Source organism: Martes martes (assembly GCF_963455335.1).
Source record: "Martes martes genome assembly, chromosome: 7".
In the NCBI taxonomy this organism is placed as follows: Eukaryota; Metazoa; Chordata; class Mammalia; order Carnivora; family Mustelidae; genus Martes; species Martes martes.
Window position 1 is genome coordinate 84648116 of NC_137894.1, and position 20252 is coordinate 84668367.

The 20252-nt window shown below is 40.8% G+C and overlaps 1 protein-coding gene across 1 annotated transcript in view; it reads right to left on the reverse strand.

Annotated features, from left to right (window-relative positions):
• The window catches only part of SLC25A21 (solute carrier family 25 member 21), a 491716-nt gene that overhangs the window by 3831 nt on the left and 467633 nt on the right, over positions 1-20252 (reverse strand). Inside the window, exons 8-9 of the mRNA XM_080808544.1 lie at positions 2969-3150; positions 1975-2027 (exon numbers count right to left, since the gene is read on the reverse strand). Of these exons, the coding sequence (XP_080664670.1) occupies positions 1975-2027; positions 2969-3150 (235 nt within the window). The remainder of the gene's footprint in view (positions 1-1974; positions 2028-2968; positions 3151-20252) is intronic.

Below are 20252 nucleotides of genomic sequence, written 5' to 3' on the forward strand. Positions count from 1 at the left end.
GTGTACACACTGCTGTGTGTGTGTGTGTGTGTGTGTGTGTGTGTATTAATATACAGGCCACACATGTTTGTGTAACCTTATACCAAAGATAATTATCTGCCTGTAATTTTCATTTTTAACCCATGAAGATACTCTGTGAGACCCCTCTCAGCTGCTGAAGCTCTCTTGGCACTCTGGCAAACAAGAAAAGACTAAGAAAGGGTTGTTAATACCTATGTAATTGCTGTGTTTACTCTTATTAACTGTTCTCAACATAGGACAAGAACATGCAGAAGTGGGTTAGTTAGGCTGTTACAAAAAGTGGGTTAGGCTGTTACAAAAAGAAGATGGGATGCTTCCTACAATGAAGGATGAAAATCCCAGATATACCCTTTCTTTCACTTTTTTTACTCTCTCTGAAAAAAAAAAAAATCTTATCCTTAAGTCAAATGTCATACTTTCCTTTCTACCTTTCTTTCCTTTAAAGCTGCTGGGACTTGCATGTTTGGGGGACTTACATATGAGTGGAGGCCAGGTCCCTGAGGGAGATTTCCAGTCATTCATAGTTTTGTGTAGCCTGGACAGTCCATTCACAACAACACTTTGCACTGTATTTAACACCACAGCAACTAAGGACACCTCATGCAAAAACATTTAAAAAGCCAACCAAACATTTGCAAGCCTCTAACAAAACTTGGGGTCAGATTATTTAAGAGTTTTGGATTAAGGTTCCAGTCAATTACTGTTTTAGGTAAACTCTCCCTGATCACCACTCTTTTCATGCCCATCCCCTCCTGACAAAGCTGGGTTAGGGTCATTCCTATGATTTTCTCTAATACTAGGTCTACCAGCAGGGTTTTACTGTGTGGTGAAGGGAAAACACCACATGGTCACAGAGAGAGTTGCACAAAATCACCAATATTTTTTGTCATTGGCTTTGTTTTTACACATGGGCCCATGACTAACAGGGGGCAAGTCTCAATCTCAAATGTGAAGCAAAATCTATGCTTAAATGCCTAGAAAGGTGGGGCTAGATGGACTGGGAATTGTGAAAGCGTTTTCTAAATACATGAAAGGGTGAGCTGTCCTCTGCCTCAGGTTGGTAGAAATGCTGGCTCTGGGGCTGAGATTCAATGATGGTAAATGTGCCTGTGTGTGAGTGTGGTAGGGCGGGAGGACGGGGTGTTAAAGGGGAGGAATGGGGAAGGGAGAGGAGCAGAGGAAGCTTCTGGGAGAGGATACCAGGACACCTACGTAGGCGAGTGTGGCCTGGTAAAAAGACAGGTGAGGGCTGGTGCCTACTTCTGTGCTTAGACATGGGGTTGCTTATAATCCAAGACTGTTTGCCCAGGCGATTGGGTCTGCAGTACTTATGTTCTTATCTATTGACACAGAGGCAGCTGACTCTCCCTGTAAGAATGGCAGTCAGTTTTTTGTGGGCTGGCGTCTGGAGGTAAGGCCCGGAGCCAGGAGCCTCCACCATCATGCCCACAGAGGCCCGGAAGGTGAGTGCCAGGTTGCAGCACTCACCACAGGCCTCCCAGGTGACAGTGAGGATAAGTGGCTCCTGCGCTTCATGGAGGCAAGTTACACTCCCTTTTTGTTTTTGAAATGAAGTTGAGGGGATGAGGGGGTAGGGCACCAGGAAGAGTTTTATCTGGCTGGTCCCTCTCTCAGTGAAAATCCTCCCCCCACAGCCTCCTTGCTCACTCAAACTCCAACTGGCTGTGGATCCCTTCCTATTGACTTAAGCCCGGCTTTGACTTCTACCAGCCTCCAGCAAAGTCTTAAATAGTACCTTGTAAACAAAGGTGGAAAACATTTCTAATGGATGCCTTCAGTGTCTTGAACATTTGTTGACAACTTTGTATCCTCAAGGTTTCCATCCTTCACAGTGCGATCAATGCATCATGTTGCTGATCGACACCAATAAAAAAAGAGACACTAGAACAACAAAGAAGGAAGAAAGGATAGAAGTAATAAAAACATCATTACCTGGTCCAAGCCTCATAATCTTGGGAAGCAGGCCTTTGTACAAAGCGAAAATCCTATAATAGCAAGGGAAAGAGAACAGTCCTTAATTCTGAATTCCGAATTCTTAATTCTGAAATTAATTCTGAATTCTGAATTCTGAATTTTGAAAGTAGAATGGACCAGCTTCATTAAGATGTTGACCCAGGGTCTCTAAGAAAATTTATTTGAAATCACATCTATCTCAAACCAGGCAATATGTGGCTATATATTTTCTGCAGCAGACTGGACAGAGGGAAAGGGTTAATGAATATTGCCCAAGCTATGCTGATCATGTCCAACCAGAAATATGACTTTCCTCACTGAGATGGCTTTTGCTTTGAACATAGGTCCTACTTTCATGACAGCTGTGTATATAGGCCAAATGACTTTTGTAATTGAATTTAAAAGACCACAGACTCTGTCTTCACAAAAGGAAATATGACATAGTGTAGATCAAAATAACAAAAGATTCTTCGTTTACTTGAGAATAAGATCTGAGTGAGGAGGGATGAAGAGACGGACATAACACTTAAGAAAGAAGCGTGTACTTCGGATAAAGAAAACTACCTTCACAGAACTCTCATGTTTAATTCCCCCAGGAGACTATAATGAGGCAACATTTTGATTGGATTTACAGTTAGACGACAATCATTCTGCCCACGTGTGAACAGGGTGTATTACAGCATATTATGCAAACCACCCCAGGAAAAGGTTCATCCGGGCCCTCCAGGACAAACACGCAGAGGGTTGTATGATGGTGGCTGGAGGTTCTGGATGGTGTAGGAACATGCTGCCAAACTTTCATCATTGTATTATCTCTCGAAGTTTGTCATTCTTTAGCGCTTTTCACACACACACACACACACACACGCACAGGCACAATTTAGGAGATCTTAACGGCTCTCAGCAAAATGTTAATAGGCTAGGCTTTTAACAGTACTCGAGTCCTGCACATTTATTAAAATAAGAATGTTACCCTTCTTCCCGGTAGACTGTTGCCATTGTTTGAAAACAGGTTCTGTACTTGATCTCTCCAGGAACTGGCTGAGGCCCTTGAATCCTACTTTTGGCAACATCAAAAGGGATGTTAATGACTGAGGCTATTGTGCCCGAGAGAAGACCAATCCCAAATTTTCGCAAAAACTCCAAGGTTGGATCCTAAAAGAAAAGAAGAATAAAGTAACAGAGAGGGAAGCGGAAGCCCCTAAATTGGCTAAACACTATAAAGCAATATGTATTTAAGCAGAGCATCGCACTCCCCGGCACCCTCCTGTTATTCCAGCGGAACACATTAGGATTTCCTAGGCTGGAACTTGTTTTCTTGACAATCCCATTGGCTATGTTTTTACACATGGTCTAAATTGCTGAAGTACACATTTCCTCACACAGGATTTATAAACACAGTTCATAAAGAAAGACTGGTATGGCATATGGGGATGATTTGTATAATTGGGCTTCACAATGTACTTAGTATTACTGTATCAAAACAGGAGAAATCCAAGCACACTATTAGCTAATTGGCCAGAATATTTTACAAATGACAGCAACTTCCACCATGAAGCCTACTAAAATGCTCATTTGTGTGCGGACCCCCAAATGTTAAATTAAATCAAGGCTACTCTTGGTCTGCTGCTATTCCCCTCCAGGTTTTTTGCATTTATTTTCACGTGTAGCTGATCCACTGTACTGAGAAGTGCTAGCTTCCTGTTATTAACAAACCAACTCGAGGAGTTTGCAAAACAGCCTGTGACATTCTGTGCATTATAAACAGTAGTAAGTTACAGGACTAATTGGCTGAAGAATTTACAACCTATTGTTCCCGAATCTTATTCTTCCTTCACGGCAAAGGAAGAAGAGAGAGAGAGAGACAGAGGCATACAGACAGAGGCCATGGGTGGGTGGGTGGGTGGGGGTGGGGGTGGGGGGGAGGTAGGGAAGTTGGAAGGGGGAGAGAGAAAGAGAGAAATATTTCTTCTATCCGTTTGAATTTCCGTCCTTCACTTTGGTCTGATTTGATTTTTTCCACCCCTCCCTGCTCTGCTTTCGGACATCAAAGTATTTAATTAGGTCTTCTGTGGGAGTCACTTTCCTTCAGCCTATTTTTGTGCCCAGTGAGCTCACATTATACTTTGTTATAATGAATTTGCGGGGAAGTTCTCATTACGTTTTCAGCCTCGATTCTTGCCCTGAAGAGAGGTCATCCCACAAACCATAAGTTGCTGATGGAGACCACCCACCCCTCCCCCATCCCTCCTCTGCCCTTTCTTTCGGTCAATATTTCAGGACCATCTTCACACAGGAACAATACGGGGTGGTGCCAAAATACCATTTTGCCCAGCAGGAGAAGGGACATGGAGAGACATACTTGATTAAAATAAAAATAAAAAAAATTATGAAGTCATGTCTGAGCGTTGCATGCTTCTAGGTTCTATGGAAGAAGAAAACTTCTGGAAGCTCTGAAATTTTCAACTGAACCAAGAGCCAGATACCATCACAGAAACCCCTATGTGGCTAAATATAAAAAGTGAAAGGTTCGGTAATAATTCTTGGATCTGGGCCATACAGGTGCCGGGTAGGTTTAAAGGGATTTAAAAACCAACAGGGTGTTTCAACAGGAAAAACAATGTAGTGATTGCAGTATGAGTGAGGTGTGTTTAAATAATTCCCCCTCCCCCCATTTTTTCCTCTTTTACAAGGAGAGAAAAATGCCTTTATGTTACCCTTCTCCGTTATGGCCCGGAAGCAGAGCTGGAGCGCAGGAGGATGGCGGGTTCAGGACTGGCTCTGGTTTGTCTGACCTTGCACAAGTCAACAAATCACACAAGTCCATGTCCAGAAGTTTAACACCCGCCTTACCTTTGTCCTGCATTGTTTTTCTGAGAAACAAAAAACATTAATAGCAGTGAAAGTGCTATGAATGTTGTATAAGCCTGGCAAAAAATGGATAGCATTATTATGTAGCCTGTCTTCCAAATCTCAAAGCATCCCGTAATAAGACTCTCTGATGGTGTCCCTGTGACATAGCCAAGTGCTCCTTTTTCAATTGAAGACAAGGGTGAAAAGGATGACTTGTATGTACCTTGTTCTTTTGAGACAAAGGACCCGTCAAACATGCAGCTTCTCCCATCTCCCGGTGTGTTAACTGAAGCTAGAGCTGGAGGAGGGGGGTTCCCTCCCAAGACATTCGATGGAGCTCACTGTGCTTGAGACACTGCTGGAGACTGAAGCCTACGGTCTTCAGGTCATCACACTCTCCATCTGCACAAGTATGGACCGAACCAGGGTCTCTAGACACTTCTCTTGACTAATAGTCAGGTACCACAGCAGTTCCCCAAACCAGATGTGCATCACAGTCACCTGAGAGCTTTACAAAATATGCATGCCTGGGCCCCCACCTCAGGTTTCCAGATCAAAGTCACATGGGAAAGGGCCTGAAAGTTATTTTAAAAGATTTCCAGGACTTCCGAAGCTGCCAGGCTGAGGACCCACGTCCAGGCATTAGTGATTTTGATATTCCATGCGGGCAAACCAGATGGTCACTTGCTACCCTTCTGGGCATTCTAGGAAGGACAAAAGTCTTCTTGGGACAGTGAGGAGGTATTCCTCACCACCTGGTCCCCGGGGTCTCAGCCAGTTTCTTCCTCACAGCCCATGGTCTGCTCTATGCAGCAACCCCGCCAGGGGTTGGGTGTGCTAAGGAGAGCCCTCTCAGCTTGCCTCTGCCCTTTTTTTGGTCCCTCCCACTACGTGTCATCAACCATTCTCAAAACCCAGCCTCTCGCACACTTTTCCCCTGTGTGCCCTCCTGGATACTCCCGCTGCTCTGGCTTTAGCGCAGGCTCCCCTCACCTTACCAGGTCCTGTTTGCTTTTTGCTCTCTCTCGTCTATTCACAGTGCACCAGCTCTCTTCTTGGAAAACAGATCTGCCTTTGGTTTCAAAGACCCTCAATCCTTCCCCACTGCATGGTGAATAAAGCCAAAGCTCCTCACTTGGCCTTTGGTTTCTTTCCCACAACATGTTTCCAACTTACATCTCTGGCCTGCAGTTCGATACCTCCACCCCACCCCCATTCTACAGTCACACTGGTTAAATCATAATTATGCAAACTAGCCAAGCACTTTTCTACCTCTTTTCTTCAAACTACTTCCACAGTCTATAAAGTCCTTCTCCATTATAGTCACCTAACGCAGTCCTGCTCCTCCTTTAGGGGCCAGCTTAAATCCCACTGTGCCCAGGATACTTTAATGCATCCCTGTAAAAACTGATTTCTCCCTCCTCCTGTACTCTTGAACCTCTCTGTATGAACCACAATCTTTGCCCTGGCCAAGGCTCACTGTATGTTTGGTTTATTTTTGCATGTATTTATTTTCCCTGCTGGATTGTGAGCTGGCATAGCATAGGAACACATGTTACGTGTTACTCCTCTCGGTGTCATCTGTTATGCAGTGTACACAGTAGGTGCTAAATAAATTCTCCTGCTTGGTCTATCAGTGTATTTATTTACTTTTGTAGAAATAATGAGAATCAGGCTTAACCCTTAATCACTATTTCTCAAGACTCAGCATCTTCTAGCCTAGAAACAAACCTCTATTAACAACTTTACATTTCTATCTTTCTGCCAGGAGGCATTAACATGGGGACATGACAAGGCATTGGACATTTGCAAAGTGGAGTATTTCAGGGCAAGTAAATTGAGACTCTCGGGTCACAGAGCCAGGCCTGGGCTTGCTAGATCCCAATGCTCAGTGACTCACAGACAGAACCATGATATGGCAGCCTATGAACAGATTTTTAGCAGAAGACTGTGATGGGAGTAGAGTAAGTCCTTGAAATAGTACACTTAGGGCTCTTCTTTCTTATACTTCCCGATCTTTCCTTAGTAGGGAGAGGCACCCTTGCCTCAAGAATGAGAGTTTATTGTAGCAAGACTATGAAGAGAGAAAAAAGGCAATACTTAGTGTTTCTGGTTTTCAAATTATGCCTTTTCATGTATTACATCAGCTAATCTTCACAAACTTTGATGGAAGAACATTATTATTATTCCTGCTTTAAAAATGAATTAACTGAGAGGTTAAGTATAAGAAGGGAATTTTTGTTACATCCATGTGAGCCCAAGACTTTGCTTCAGGTCATAGTTTTTCTGCTGATACTCCTTAGGGCTAGTGGGTGGCCTCCTGGGAGAAGTGTCCCAGCACCTCCTGAAATTGTGAGCAATGCTTCTGTGTATGTGTATATGGACTCTTCTGCAGAGAGTGTCTATAGATTTTATCACGCTCAAAGAAGCTTAAAAACAACTTCATGAAACTATTTCCCCTACCAGTAAATTCATAAAGAAGAGGGGAGTTCAGGGTTGAAAACGCTAGGGCTGAAAAAAGAAAGTCCTTATTTTCACAGGGGTTATCAGGTGATTCAACTTTGAGGAAAGATTTCTGCACACATTCCTGCCCCGGAGTCACGTTGCTCATACTTCAACCATTTCTATGAACTCAGTGGTTCTCAAAGTGTGGTGTTTGAACCACCATCATCAGTACCATGTGGCAACTTATTAGAAATACAAATTGGCGTTCTAGCCCAGACCTATTGATGGGGATGGAGCCCAGCAATCTGTTTAAACAGTCCTCCAAATTTAGTCTGATGAATATGAAAGTCTGAGAACCTCTGGTTAATTGGAAGATTATGGTTTATCTCTTTGTATCCTTGTGTTGGATAATTGATGCACTGGGTTGCTCTGGACATGCTGGGAGGGATTTTAAAGCTTTCTTTGGGGTGCCTGGGTGGCTCAGTAGGTTGAGCCTCTGCCTTTGGCTCAGGTCATGATCTCAGGGTCCTGGGATCGAGCCCTGCATTGGCAAGGGGGGGTGTCTCTGCTTAGCGGGGAGCCTACTTCCCCCCCCACTCTCTCTGTCTGCTTCTCTGCCTACTTATGATCTCTGTCTGTCAAATAAATAAATAAAATATTAAAAAAAAAAAGCTTTCTTTGGTGGAAACAGGGCTTTGTTTCTTTAAGGCTGCAGAACTAAAAGTGATGCTGTTAACTGTGTTCCAACCTGCTCAGTCCAAAGCAAGAATGCACACTTGTGAGGTTTTGGGGTACCAGTGATACCTGTCACCTAGTTATTCTGTACTAGTTATCAGTGAATCACTCATGCATTCCTGTCACTAATGATAAAAAACAAGTCACCATGAAATTAATAGTAAAAATAAATAGAAACATAAAATTATATGTTTTATAATATTTATATTATTTCTCATAACTTTCATTATGAGAACTAATGGCACTATTAATAAAAGTTACTTATTGCTAAATGCCATCTTATATGCAAAAAATATATACAAAACATATATATAATGTAAGAACCCCATGGATTAGGTATGTAACACCATTTTACAGATAAGGACACACGACTGATCCGGGATCACACTGCCTGTAAGAGGTGGAGCCCGGACTTGAACTCAGGTTCTTCTGATTTGCAATCATATGCCCTTAACCATTATATCATATTGTTTCTATCCATCATTCATTTTTGTTTGTTTATTCATTCAACAAATATTTGTTGGATGTCTATATATGCTTAGTCCTACATGGGTGCTAGAGTTGAGCGTGAAGATAAATGATCCAGAGAAGGGCTGGGGGCGGGTGTGTGATTAAGTATCACAGTACAATGTGGTAAGTCATGAAGTGGGAGTGTGAAATACGCCGTAGGGGAGAAGGAAGTTACTCCTGGCTTTCACTATTAAAGTCCTGTGAGATAGTTACCTAGCTTCTCTGCCTCTTAAAAATGTAATCACTTCTTGATGTATGTGTCCAACACCCCAACTTCTTTGGGGAGGCCCAAAAAACTGGCATCTTTCTTGCCAGTCTTGGAGCTCTGACAGGTTCAGTACAATCTAGCTACCTGGGAGAGAACTGAGGTGTCATAGCCCTCAGCACAGAAGGAGAAGACAAAAATGGCAGTTGCCTGCTTCTCCCTGAGTAAACCATGTACTAAAACAACCAGCTGAGGGGCACCTGGGTGACTCAGTTGCTTAAGCACCTGCCATCAGCTCAGGTCTGATCTCAGGGTCCTGGGATTGAGCCCCACATTGTTGGGCTCCCTGCTCAACAGTGAGTCTGGTTCTTCTTCTCCCTCTGCCCCTTCCCCTGCTTGTGCACTCTTTCTCTCTCTCTCTTTCTCTCACTCTCTCTCTCTCAAATAGATAAAATCTTAAAAAAAAACTAAAAGAAAAGAAATAAACAACCAATTGGTTAAAAAGGAGATTAGAAAATACCTTCAGACAAATATAAATGAAAAGATAATACAGATGAAATGAAAATACAAAACCTATGGAATGCAATAAAAGAAGTATTCAGAGGTAATTTCATAGTGATAAATACCTACATTAAAAAAAATCTTAAATAATCTAATTTTACAGCTCAAGGAGCTAGAAAAAAGAAGAAAAACTCAGTCCAAAAATCAGCAGAAGGAAGGTAATAATACATATTAAAGCAGGGATAAACAGAGACTAGAAAAAAATTTTTAAAAATGACATTGAGTTCATTTTTTTTTTGAAAGATAAAGATGGCAAACACTTAGCAAGACTCAAATGAAAAAGAGGACTTAAATACAACAGAAGTGAGAGAAGAGACATTATAACTGACATCACAGAATTAGAAAAGAGACTACTAAGGATAATTATATGTCAGTAAACTGGACAACCTAGAAAAAGTGGATAAATTCCTAGAGAACATACAACTTACCAAGACTAAATCATGAAGAAACAGAAAATCTGAATAGACCTATAACTAGTATGGAGATTTAATCAGCAATCAAGAACTTCACAAAAAAGGAAAGCCTAGGACCAGCTGGTTTCACATTGTTGCTAACAAATATATAAAGAAGAATTGATATCAATGCTTCTCAAACTCTTCCAAAAAATTAAAGAGGAAAGAACACTTCCAACTCATTTTATGAGGCTAGCATAATCCTGATACAAAAGCCAAAGACACCACAAGGGGGGAAAAAAACAAAAATGAAAAACAAAATACAAAACACTATAGGCAAGGATTCCTGATAAATACAGATGTAAAAACCCTCAATAAAATACTAGCAAGTTGAAATCAACAGCACATTAAAAGGATCACACACCATGATGAAGTGGGATTTACTTCTGGGATGCAAAGATTTTTTTAACATAAAAAAAATCAATTAGTGTGATACACCACATTAACAGAATGAAAGATTAAAAAAATCACATGATCTTCTCAATAGGTGCAGAAAATGCATTTGACAAAATTCAATATGCTGCATGGTTAATACCCTCAACAAAGTAGGAACAGAGGAAAGTCCCCAACATAATAAAATCCATGTATGAAAAGCCCAGTTATCACACTAGTGAAAAACTGAAAGCTTTTCCTTTAAGATTAGTTAACAAGGCAAAGATGCCTGCTCTCATCACTTATCTTCACCATAGGACTGAAGTCCTAGTCAGAGCAATTAGACAAGAAAATAAAAGACATCCAAATCAGAAGAAGTAAAATTGTTCCTGTTACAGACAGCATGGACTTATTTATAGAAAAACCTAAAGATTCCATAAACAACATTTAGAACTAATAAACTAATTTAGTAAAGTTGCAGGATACAAAATCAACATACAGAAATCTCCCATGTTTCTGTTCATTAACAACCAACTATCTATTAAAGAAATTAGAAAAATAATACCATTTAAAATGCACTAAAATGAATAAAATACTTAGAAATAAATTCAACTAAGGAGGTGAAAGTTTTATATACTGAAAACTATAAAACATCAGTGGAAAAAATTAAAGAAGACATAAATGCAGACATCCCATGGTCATGGATTGGAATACTTAGTATTGCTAAAATTTCCATAATACCCAAAGTGATCTACAGAATCAATGCAATCCTTATAAAAATCTAATGGCATTTTTCATAGAAATAGAAAAAAATTCTACAGTTCATATGAAATCACAAAAGACTACAAATAGCCAAATCAATCCTGAGAAAGAAGAATAAAGCTGGAGGCATCACACTTCCTGATTTCAAAGTATATCACAAAGCTATAGGAATCAAAACAGTATGGGGGTAGGCATAAAGACAGACATAGACCAGTGGGATGTAACAGTGAGCTCAGAAATAAATCCAAGCATAAATGGCTGACTAATATTCAACAAGGGTGTCAAGACAATCAGGAAAGAATAATCTTTGACAAATGGTGCTGAAAAAACTGGGGGCGCCTGGGTGGCTCAGTGGGTTAAAGCCTCTGCCTTCGGCTCAGGTCATGATCCCAGGGCCCTGGGATCGAGCCCCGCATCGGGCTCTCTGCTCTGCAGGGAGCCTGCTTCCCCCTCTCTCTCTGCCTGCCTCTCTGCCTACTGGTGATCTCTGTCTGTCAAATAAAAAAAAACAAAAACAAAAACAAAAAACTGAAAATCCACATGCAAAGGAATGAAATTGAACCCATGTATTATACCATACCAAAATAAATTAAAAATGGATTAAAGACTTAAATATGAGACCTGAAACCATAAAAATCCTAGGAGAAGACATACGAGAAAAGCTTCATGACATTGGTGTTAGCAATGATTTGATACCAAAAGCACAGGCAACAAAACCAAAAACAGACAAGTAGGATTATGTTAAACTAAAAAGCTTCTGAACAGCAAAGGAAACAAAAGATCAAAAAGGCAAGCTATGGAATTGGAGAAAATATTTGCAAACCATGTATCTGACAGAGAATTCATATGTAAAATATGTAAGGAACTCCTATAACTCAATACCAAGAAAACTAATAACCTGATTAAAAAATGGGCAGGGGCACCTGGGTAGCTCAGTCAGGTAAGCATCTGACTCTTGATTTCAGCTCAGGTCATGATCTTGGGGTTGTGGGATCGAGCCCTGAGTCTGGTTCTACACTGGTCATGGAGCCAACTTAAGATTCTCTCTCTCCTTCTCCTCTGTACCTCCCCCCAACACCCTGCACCCACACTTGCTCTCTCAAAAATAAAATAAAATAAAATAACATTAAATTAAATTAAATTAAAAAAAAAAAAAAGAATGGGCAAAGGACTTGAATAGGCATTCTTCCAAAGAAGACAGACAAATGGCCAACAGGTATATGAAGAAGTGCTCAACGTCACTAATTATCTGGGAAATGCAGATCAAAACCACAATGAGACATCACTTCATATCCATCAGAATGGCTATTATAAAAAAATAAAAGGCAACAAGTTTTGGCAAGGATGGGGAGAAATTGGAATCCTCATACACTATAGGTGGGGGTTCGAAGTGGTGTAGCCTTTATGGAAAACAGTATCGAGTTCTTCCAGAATTAAAAATAGAACCATGATATGGCCTAGCAATCCCAGTTTTGGATATTTATCCAACAGAATTGAAATCAGGATGTCAAGGAGATATCACTGCTATGTTTACGGCAGCACTATTCACAATAAGCAAGATATGGAAACAACCTAAACATCCTTGACAGAAGAACAGACAAAGCAAACATGGCCTGTGCATACAATGAAACACTGTTCACCTTTAAGAAGGACACTTTGCCATATGTGACAACATGGGTGAAAGCTGAGGATGCTATCGAAGCGAAATGAGCCAGCCATGATTCCACGCATCTGAAGTACCTGAAATAGTCAAAAGTCATAGAATCGAAGAGTGGAACGGTGGTTGTCGGGGGCTTGGAGGACAGGGAAATGGGGAGTTACTAATCAAGTTTCAGTTAGGCAAGATGAATAAGCTCTAGACATCTGCTTTACAACACTGTGCCTAGAGTCGACAATAATGTATTGTGCACTTAAAAATTTGCAAAGGGTAGATCTCATGTAAGTGTTTTTACCATAGTAAAATAAAAATTTAAAAAAATTGAGGGAAAAATACGTCACTTAGCCTAAGTAAAATATTTAGGATGGATCACACCTTAATTGTGTAAATGGATATTAGTGTTGATAAAAAAATCTATCTTGTTATTAAAAATTTCGAACTTACTCCCATAATTTGTTCCAACTGTCATCAATCAGGAAACTTCCTGTGTTCCTAACCCACATTCCTAACGCATAAGCCTAAACTATTTTACTCCAATTTTTTGCTCAATTGCAAGGGCAATCAACTGTCACCATTCTTGATGTAATTCATCATGATTTAAAAACCGTTATTGAACTAACCTTTTCTTCCTCATGCTTAAAAACACAGTACCTTTAAAATATTTATAAGTAGTATGTATTATTTCCCCACCTACAGATGCGTTTTACTCTTTTCCTCTAAATATTTTCCAATTTGTCTTCTAAAATATGGTACTTTAAACCGGAGCTAAGTGGCCCGAAATGTTAATGTATATTACATGCATTGACCTTATTTTGTGATAGCAATACAAAAGCCAATAGTCATAGTTTTAAAAAATTATTTAATTCCCCTGTAGACATTTTTAAGGCTGGTGTTAACATTTCATCTCACAAATGAGAAAACAGAGACGGAGAAAATATATAACTTGCCAAAGAGACATGGCTAGCTGGTAAGAACCAGAATTTGGAATTAATACTATGTCTCTTACTAGAACTCTCTCTGGCTGCTTCCATCACACTGTGATCTTGTGTGAGCTGCAGAGATGTGTTTACCAGTCCCTCCTTAGGAAGATCAATGAGTTTCCCTGACAGGACATATTATTTATAGGCTCTTCACAGCTTAACGAGAAACACTAATAAGTGATCCCCAAACACTGGTGGCCATGATGTCCCACAACCTTTAAAATTCAACAAAAGGTACCAAGTCATCAAAAATGAGATCATAGGACTCAAAGTAGTTAACAATCAACACACTACATACTTGTAACTAATTTAACCAACTCATGCAAACATTATATCCACAGCTAAAGACAGTACCAGTAATTTAAGGCAATGGTACTTAAAAAGTTAATATGCAATGGGGCGCCTGGGTGGCTCAGTGGGTTAAAGCCTCTGCCTTCGGCTCAGGTCATGATCCCGGGGTCCTGGGATCGAGCCCCGCATCAGGCTCTCTGCTTGGTGGGGAGCCTGCTTCCTCCTCTCTCTCTCTGCCTGCTTCTCTGCCAACTTGTGATCTCTGTCTGTCAAATAAACAAATAAATAATCTTAAAAAAAAAAGTTAATATGCAGAGAGGCAAAATGTCTTGATTAAAAGAAGCATATGCCTCTCCTTTTACCTTCCCTGGCATGGGCTTTGATGCCTTGTTTAGTGACTGGCCAGCTGGCTGCTAGCTTGATAAACAGAGAACCTTTGCCCATCTCACAGGCCTTTGTGATTAGGGTCTGGCGTCCTTAAGAAGACATTCCACACAGAGACATGCCAGAAGGAGGGGGTAAGGAAGATGGGGGAAAGAAGATTTGCAAGCTAGTGAGGACTAGAGGTGGTGAGGGAGATTGGCCAGGAAGCGTGCTGCTCCCCACAAAGCAAGGTTGAGCAGAGTAGCAATGGGCTTTTCAATTCAAGGAGCTCAGCACGAATATTGACATTAAAGTCTAGTCACGAACTCTTCCTACTTTGTCAGCCCAAATTAAATTTCCTTTGCTCCCTGCAATTCACGTACCCATTAATTTCTCCTGGTATCACACTGCATTTGAGATCCTCTCTGACCAGCGTTGACCTAACTTGAAGTCAGTATACCCTGGCTGCCTTAGACAGTCTTCAGTAAACATTAGGAGAAGAATGTTCTCCATTCAGGATTGGCCTTGGTTGATGCTAGATCAGATTTATTGTTGCTTGCCAAAAATTGTTAAAATAGTCTTGCCATTTGAAGAACTAAAATTACTGCTCAGAAGTGACTGAAAGAGATTGCTATAAATTGATTTGGGTAAGACAAAGACAATATGGCGGTCCTCCAAAGAGTCACATGATTTTCAGGGTATCACAAATTACTTCTTGACAGAAATCTTTCACTCTGCTTCCTCTTCCCCCAAGTAGGCTAATAAACTGTTCAATGGTGGGAAAGTCACAACCATGACAGGATAACTCAAAAGGGAATGAACATTTTAATAAATCTATTACTCAGTTACTAGATTATAGATAATAAACATGTGGTCAAAACCAATTTTAATGGGCTCCCTCACAGTTATTTCCATAATCTTACAAATGGTCAGTCTGTGCTAACAGCACACATTCTACACTTCAATTCACTTTATTCCTTTTGCAGCACATCACCATCAATACCTGAAGGGGTTGTTGTCACTCAGCCTTTCATTTTCTCAAGGCTGCCAAGCAAGAGGTGATACAAACATGAAGTTCATGATGTATTCTCATATGAGACATGTGAGAGGCAACCCTTTTGAAAGTTAAGTTTCCTTTTAAATCACCCTGCACGCTTTGATTTTAGAAAAAGTCTCCCACATTATCCTGATTAATAAGACACTGAATTAATAAGAACTGTGAGGAAGATGGACAGCTGGAGGTCTGCATCTGTGAAAAAGACGTCCAGAAGACAGCCTGAAGACGGGCCGGATGAACTTGGGTGAAGATGTGGAAGCCCTGCTCTTGGGCCTGCGGATGACCCAGGCTGGGAGCTACAATGACAGATGAGGCCCTCGACATGAAAATTTATCATCCTAAGCTCTAGCAATGGACTGGACCCACAGGATTCCATTTAAGCATAGTGAATACAAACTGCACAAGTTCAAGATGAGGGAGACCTGACTTGACTGCACTTCATGTAATCTGGGGATTTTAGCTGACCACAGAGTTGATACATACCAACATCTTGATGTAAAAACAACACCTATTCTTTCCCCTCCACCCTGACAAAACCAAGAACTCATCTCTGTACAATCTTTGGCTGCATTAAGAAAGGCCTGTATTCAGATCACAGGAAGGGTTGAGGCTACTGTGTTCTGAGCTGACTGACAACTGTAGTATTATGTCCGGTTTTGACACTGACATTGACAAATCTGATGCATCTATAATGGGGAGACAGACCATACCGAGGACCGGAAACCATGTCATTTGAAGAGGAGATGAGGAACTGTGGATAGATATGTCCTCAAGACGGAACGACTCAAAGGCTCACCTATCCATACATTTGAAGAAGTACAGTATAGCAGTTACAATATGGACTTTGGGGTCAGATAGCCTGGGCTCAGTCATCCATGGGACCTAGTGGAGATGGGCACCGGACTCTGACGTTCTTTGGGAAGAATCCTTCAAAGCCTCTCAGAGGGGATGACTGTGCCATGTCATATTCATTTTGTAGGTATAACGGGCTGGCACATCATTGGGGTTTAATGAATATTTTATTGTTCCTTTATAAGGACTCACTACACAAAGAACTAAGGTCTCAGAAGCAAATTACAAAGGCGGGATGTACACACACTGCTCAAGCACCTGGTAGCAACTGGAAGGCAAATAACAGTAGCTCATCACTGCCCTCCCTACAGCTGGCAACGGTCGTCATGAAAATGATGTGGTGAGTTGTAATCATGGTTGCCTCCTGGTAACCGAACAAGGAGGCAGCTTGAGGGACTGTCAACTGCCTTTTATTTTTTTAAGAAGAAATTTGCATTTTCGATATTGTTAATTTCAGTGGGTCCAAGTCAATGAGGAGCAGAGGCAGCCCCAGACCGTATCTTTCCTTTCCTCTACTGTTGGCTCTCTCTCTCTTTTTAAAAGATTTTATTTATTTATTTGACGCATAGAGAGAGATCACAATGGGGGGGGGGAAGCAGGCTCCCTGCTGTGGGGTTCGATCCTAGGATCCTGAGATCATGACCTGAGCTGAAGACAGAGGCTTAACCCACTGAGCCACCCAGGCACCCCTCTTTTGTTGTTTTGTTCACAAACTTTGACAAAAGCAGTTTTTGCCCTGATGTCATGGTATCCTGCTGTTTTGTCCTCCAATGAAAATACCTGCTATTGAAGCTTAATTAAAAAATACAGTTGTTTCCACTTGACAGCTATCAGAAGAATCTATCACAGTGTTTGTTTTCTCTTTATGTGAGATAATTTGGGGGAAATGCTAGCTCCCCAGTCCACAGAAGGTCACTAACTAAAATGAGATGGTTTAATTGATAAGCATTCTTTAAGGAATGTAGAGTATTCCCAAGATCCTATCCTTGCAGGGCTCTGGGCTTTGGAATGAAATCAAAGTCTTGTTAAAAGCTCAGCATCTAAATGTAGCCATTCAGAAAATAGCCATGAAAATTCCTTTTTTCCCCGAGCTAGCTGTTTTTTAAAGTGTTGTGAAATGTAAAATAATTTTAAATGTCTTACCCACTTAGTTCAAATTATAAAACACATACAATGTCAAAATGGGTTAGGGCTTAAGCATAAGAGTTATCACTTGATTATTTCATATATATGTACACACACACACATATACCCTCTCCTTAAATATCTCTCTATAAATATTTACATGGGTAGATGATTCCTTCTAAGAATCAATTGTATCACTGAGTATTACCATACAGAATGCAGGAATATATTAATATATTTCCTTGGGAACTCAGTAAGACTTTTCTGTTTTGGTGTGCTCTGTTTATTCCTTGCCTCAATAAAGGCACTGACCCCAAGGAAAACTAACAAACCAGGTTTCCAAAACAAAATTCTAAAGGTTGGGAAGTTAGGACAAGGACACACTGAGATGCTTTGATATGGAGGTAGGCATATGGTCAAGGAGAAGTCTTTGAACCAAGTTTATTTCACGAGATTCTACTTCTGGACTGTTTCTATAAATGAAACTTTCCCATGCCCATCTAGGCCTGCTTATGCAATATGTTTGTTTGACATCCCCCCTCAGTTACATCATTTAAGAGGAGTCAAGTGACTTATTTCATGCCTCCAACATTCTGGCCCAGTTCCCCTCTGCAGCCTCCACCACCTCCCGTCCCCTCTGGCTCTCCATACACCAGCTATCCTCATTCTTTGACTTCTCCCCGGGTCCGCAAGCCTCTGCTTCAGGGCAGTCACTCATCCTCTCCTCTGTGACTAAAGATCTGTCCGGTCTCCGCTCATCCTCTTCCTCTTGGCCTGGCTAATCCTCAATGTCGAGCCTCAGCCTCAACATTGTTTTTGAAGGCAAGCCTTTCCTATGTCCTTGGCCTGCCTCTGCCATCGGTCTAGAGTAGGATCCTGGTTTATAAATTCCCACAGATTGGTAGTTGTCTTTTCATGGCCCTCATCACAACTGTCACAGTCCAGTGCCCTGCACGATGACTTGTTTATTGTGGGTCTCCTCTCGTCGACCCCAGTAAGGCAGGGACAGTGCTGACACTCAGTAAGGCAAGGCCCCAGACATCGTAGATGTGCCATGAACACTTTTGGAATGAATGAATAGAAGGGACCCACTGAGAATCTAAAGCTACTGGTACCATACTTCCATGCACTTGGGTGGTACCTGATTGGAAACTTTTGGCTTAAAGTTTATAAGTGTCTGAATCCTTGCCCCCTTCTCTCTGCCCTCCCCCATGCTTTCTTTCTCCCCAACACACATACCCCAGGGAGACTGTGAAAACTGCCCATGAAAGATACTGCTTTTTACCACAGAATCTTGTCACATATCCTGGAATTTTATAGATAATATATACTTGCAGTTTTACCCCAGTGGTTCCCAGAAAGGAGAGTTGTTCTTAATGAAACTTTAATGCTCCTGCCCTTCCCATTACCGGATGATTGGTAAGACTAATGATTGAGTAAGAGAGAATCAGAAAAATAAATGGCCATAAATTAAATCTTACTATGATCTAATTCTACTGAGATTCTTCTTTCCAAAATACAAACAGCTCTGTCTAAGTTCTTCACTTGAACCCAAAGGTGCATTTTTCATCCAGCTTAGTGCACACCTTAGGGAAAGACATAGCTTTAAATCATGAAACAAACACATTTCCACATTTCTTCTGATAAACTAAAGTGCGTCTGACACCGCCCTCTGACTTTCTACAGAATTTACAAAATGAAGAAAATATTAAAAATCAAAAGCAAAAGAAAAACATTTGCATTTCTAAAAGGCAAGCTTTTATAAATATTACCTTAGGAGAAAATAAAATATGTTTGCCTTAATACAGTCCGTAGTAAAATGACCACGGGGACAGGTCTAAATGGTTTATTAAGTAAGAAAAATTGAACATGTGAAAAATTGTTCTCTCCTAGAATATCTCTAACCCACACATGTAATTTATATCATGGCAAAATTCAACACAAAAGAGGTATTGTTTTTGGCAAAATAACTTGCAAACATGCTTAATTAGGCTACAAACTAAAAGCATAGCTTAATACTGTTGACAGCCATGAGCCTCAGACAGTGATTTCTGCTATTATTATTATTTTACTTATGGAAACATTTGAAAAGCAGTAAATACGGAATTAGAGGTCAAGTTTATTAAAGAGATGTAACATTTGAATTTTACGATGCTCATTTCTGTGTCAGCATCACAAATGATAGGCTTCGAACAGCCCCACCTTGTAATGGGAATGAAAGAAATTATTTTTGCAAAGAAAGCTTACTCCCATGGATATTTGAAAAAGATGTCAGCATTTAAGTTAATCAATACCTGCTTCCAGTGGGCTTTACTTGGAGAAGTGATGCCTCTTTCTGGGGAGAAGGGATAATTCTTTATGCTGACATTCCGTTCCATTTACTGCAAGATGTAAATGAATGCCTCCAGTAAATGGATTCCATGGTCAGTTAATATCCAGGGCAATCTTTGCTCTACCGTAGCCACTTACTCACCAAAGGAGCAGCCAGAGCCTACAGATAAATCGGAAAGAATCTAACCCAGGGCACCTTTTTCAAACTGCTAATGCCCTCTTCTTCCAGAGCCGTGACTTTTCATTCTTTGTTCCTACAGATTACAGACTCAGGCTATGGAAAGGGAGGGCCAGGTTACAGGACTGAAGGAGACAGAAGAGGAATTTGGTCCTATTATCTAGATCTTCTAGCTAGTCCATGTATTTAAATTTCAGTAATCATTTTTAAGCGGTCACTTATGTGTGACAAGACACAAGGTAAAATACAGAGTTAAAGCATTGCATGGTTTAGTGGAAAGAGTTCTGGCCTCTAGTTCTCTCCCTCCCCCTTGCTGTGTAACCTCAGATAAATTATTTCAGTAACTCTCAGCACTGGGCTGTAACTTCTCATTGGGTTTTCTTATCTGAAAATGGCAGTTATCATGACGGGGATCAGGCAAAACTGTGGAGTCTACAAAAATGGTTTTAATAGTCTGACATGGCACAGAAAGTCGGGATATTTCTGAGATCACTTGAAAAATGTATCTAATGGGCATCACCAATCTGA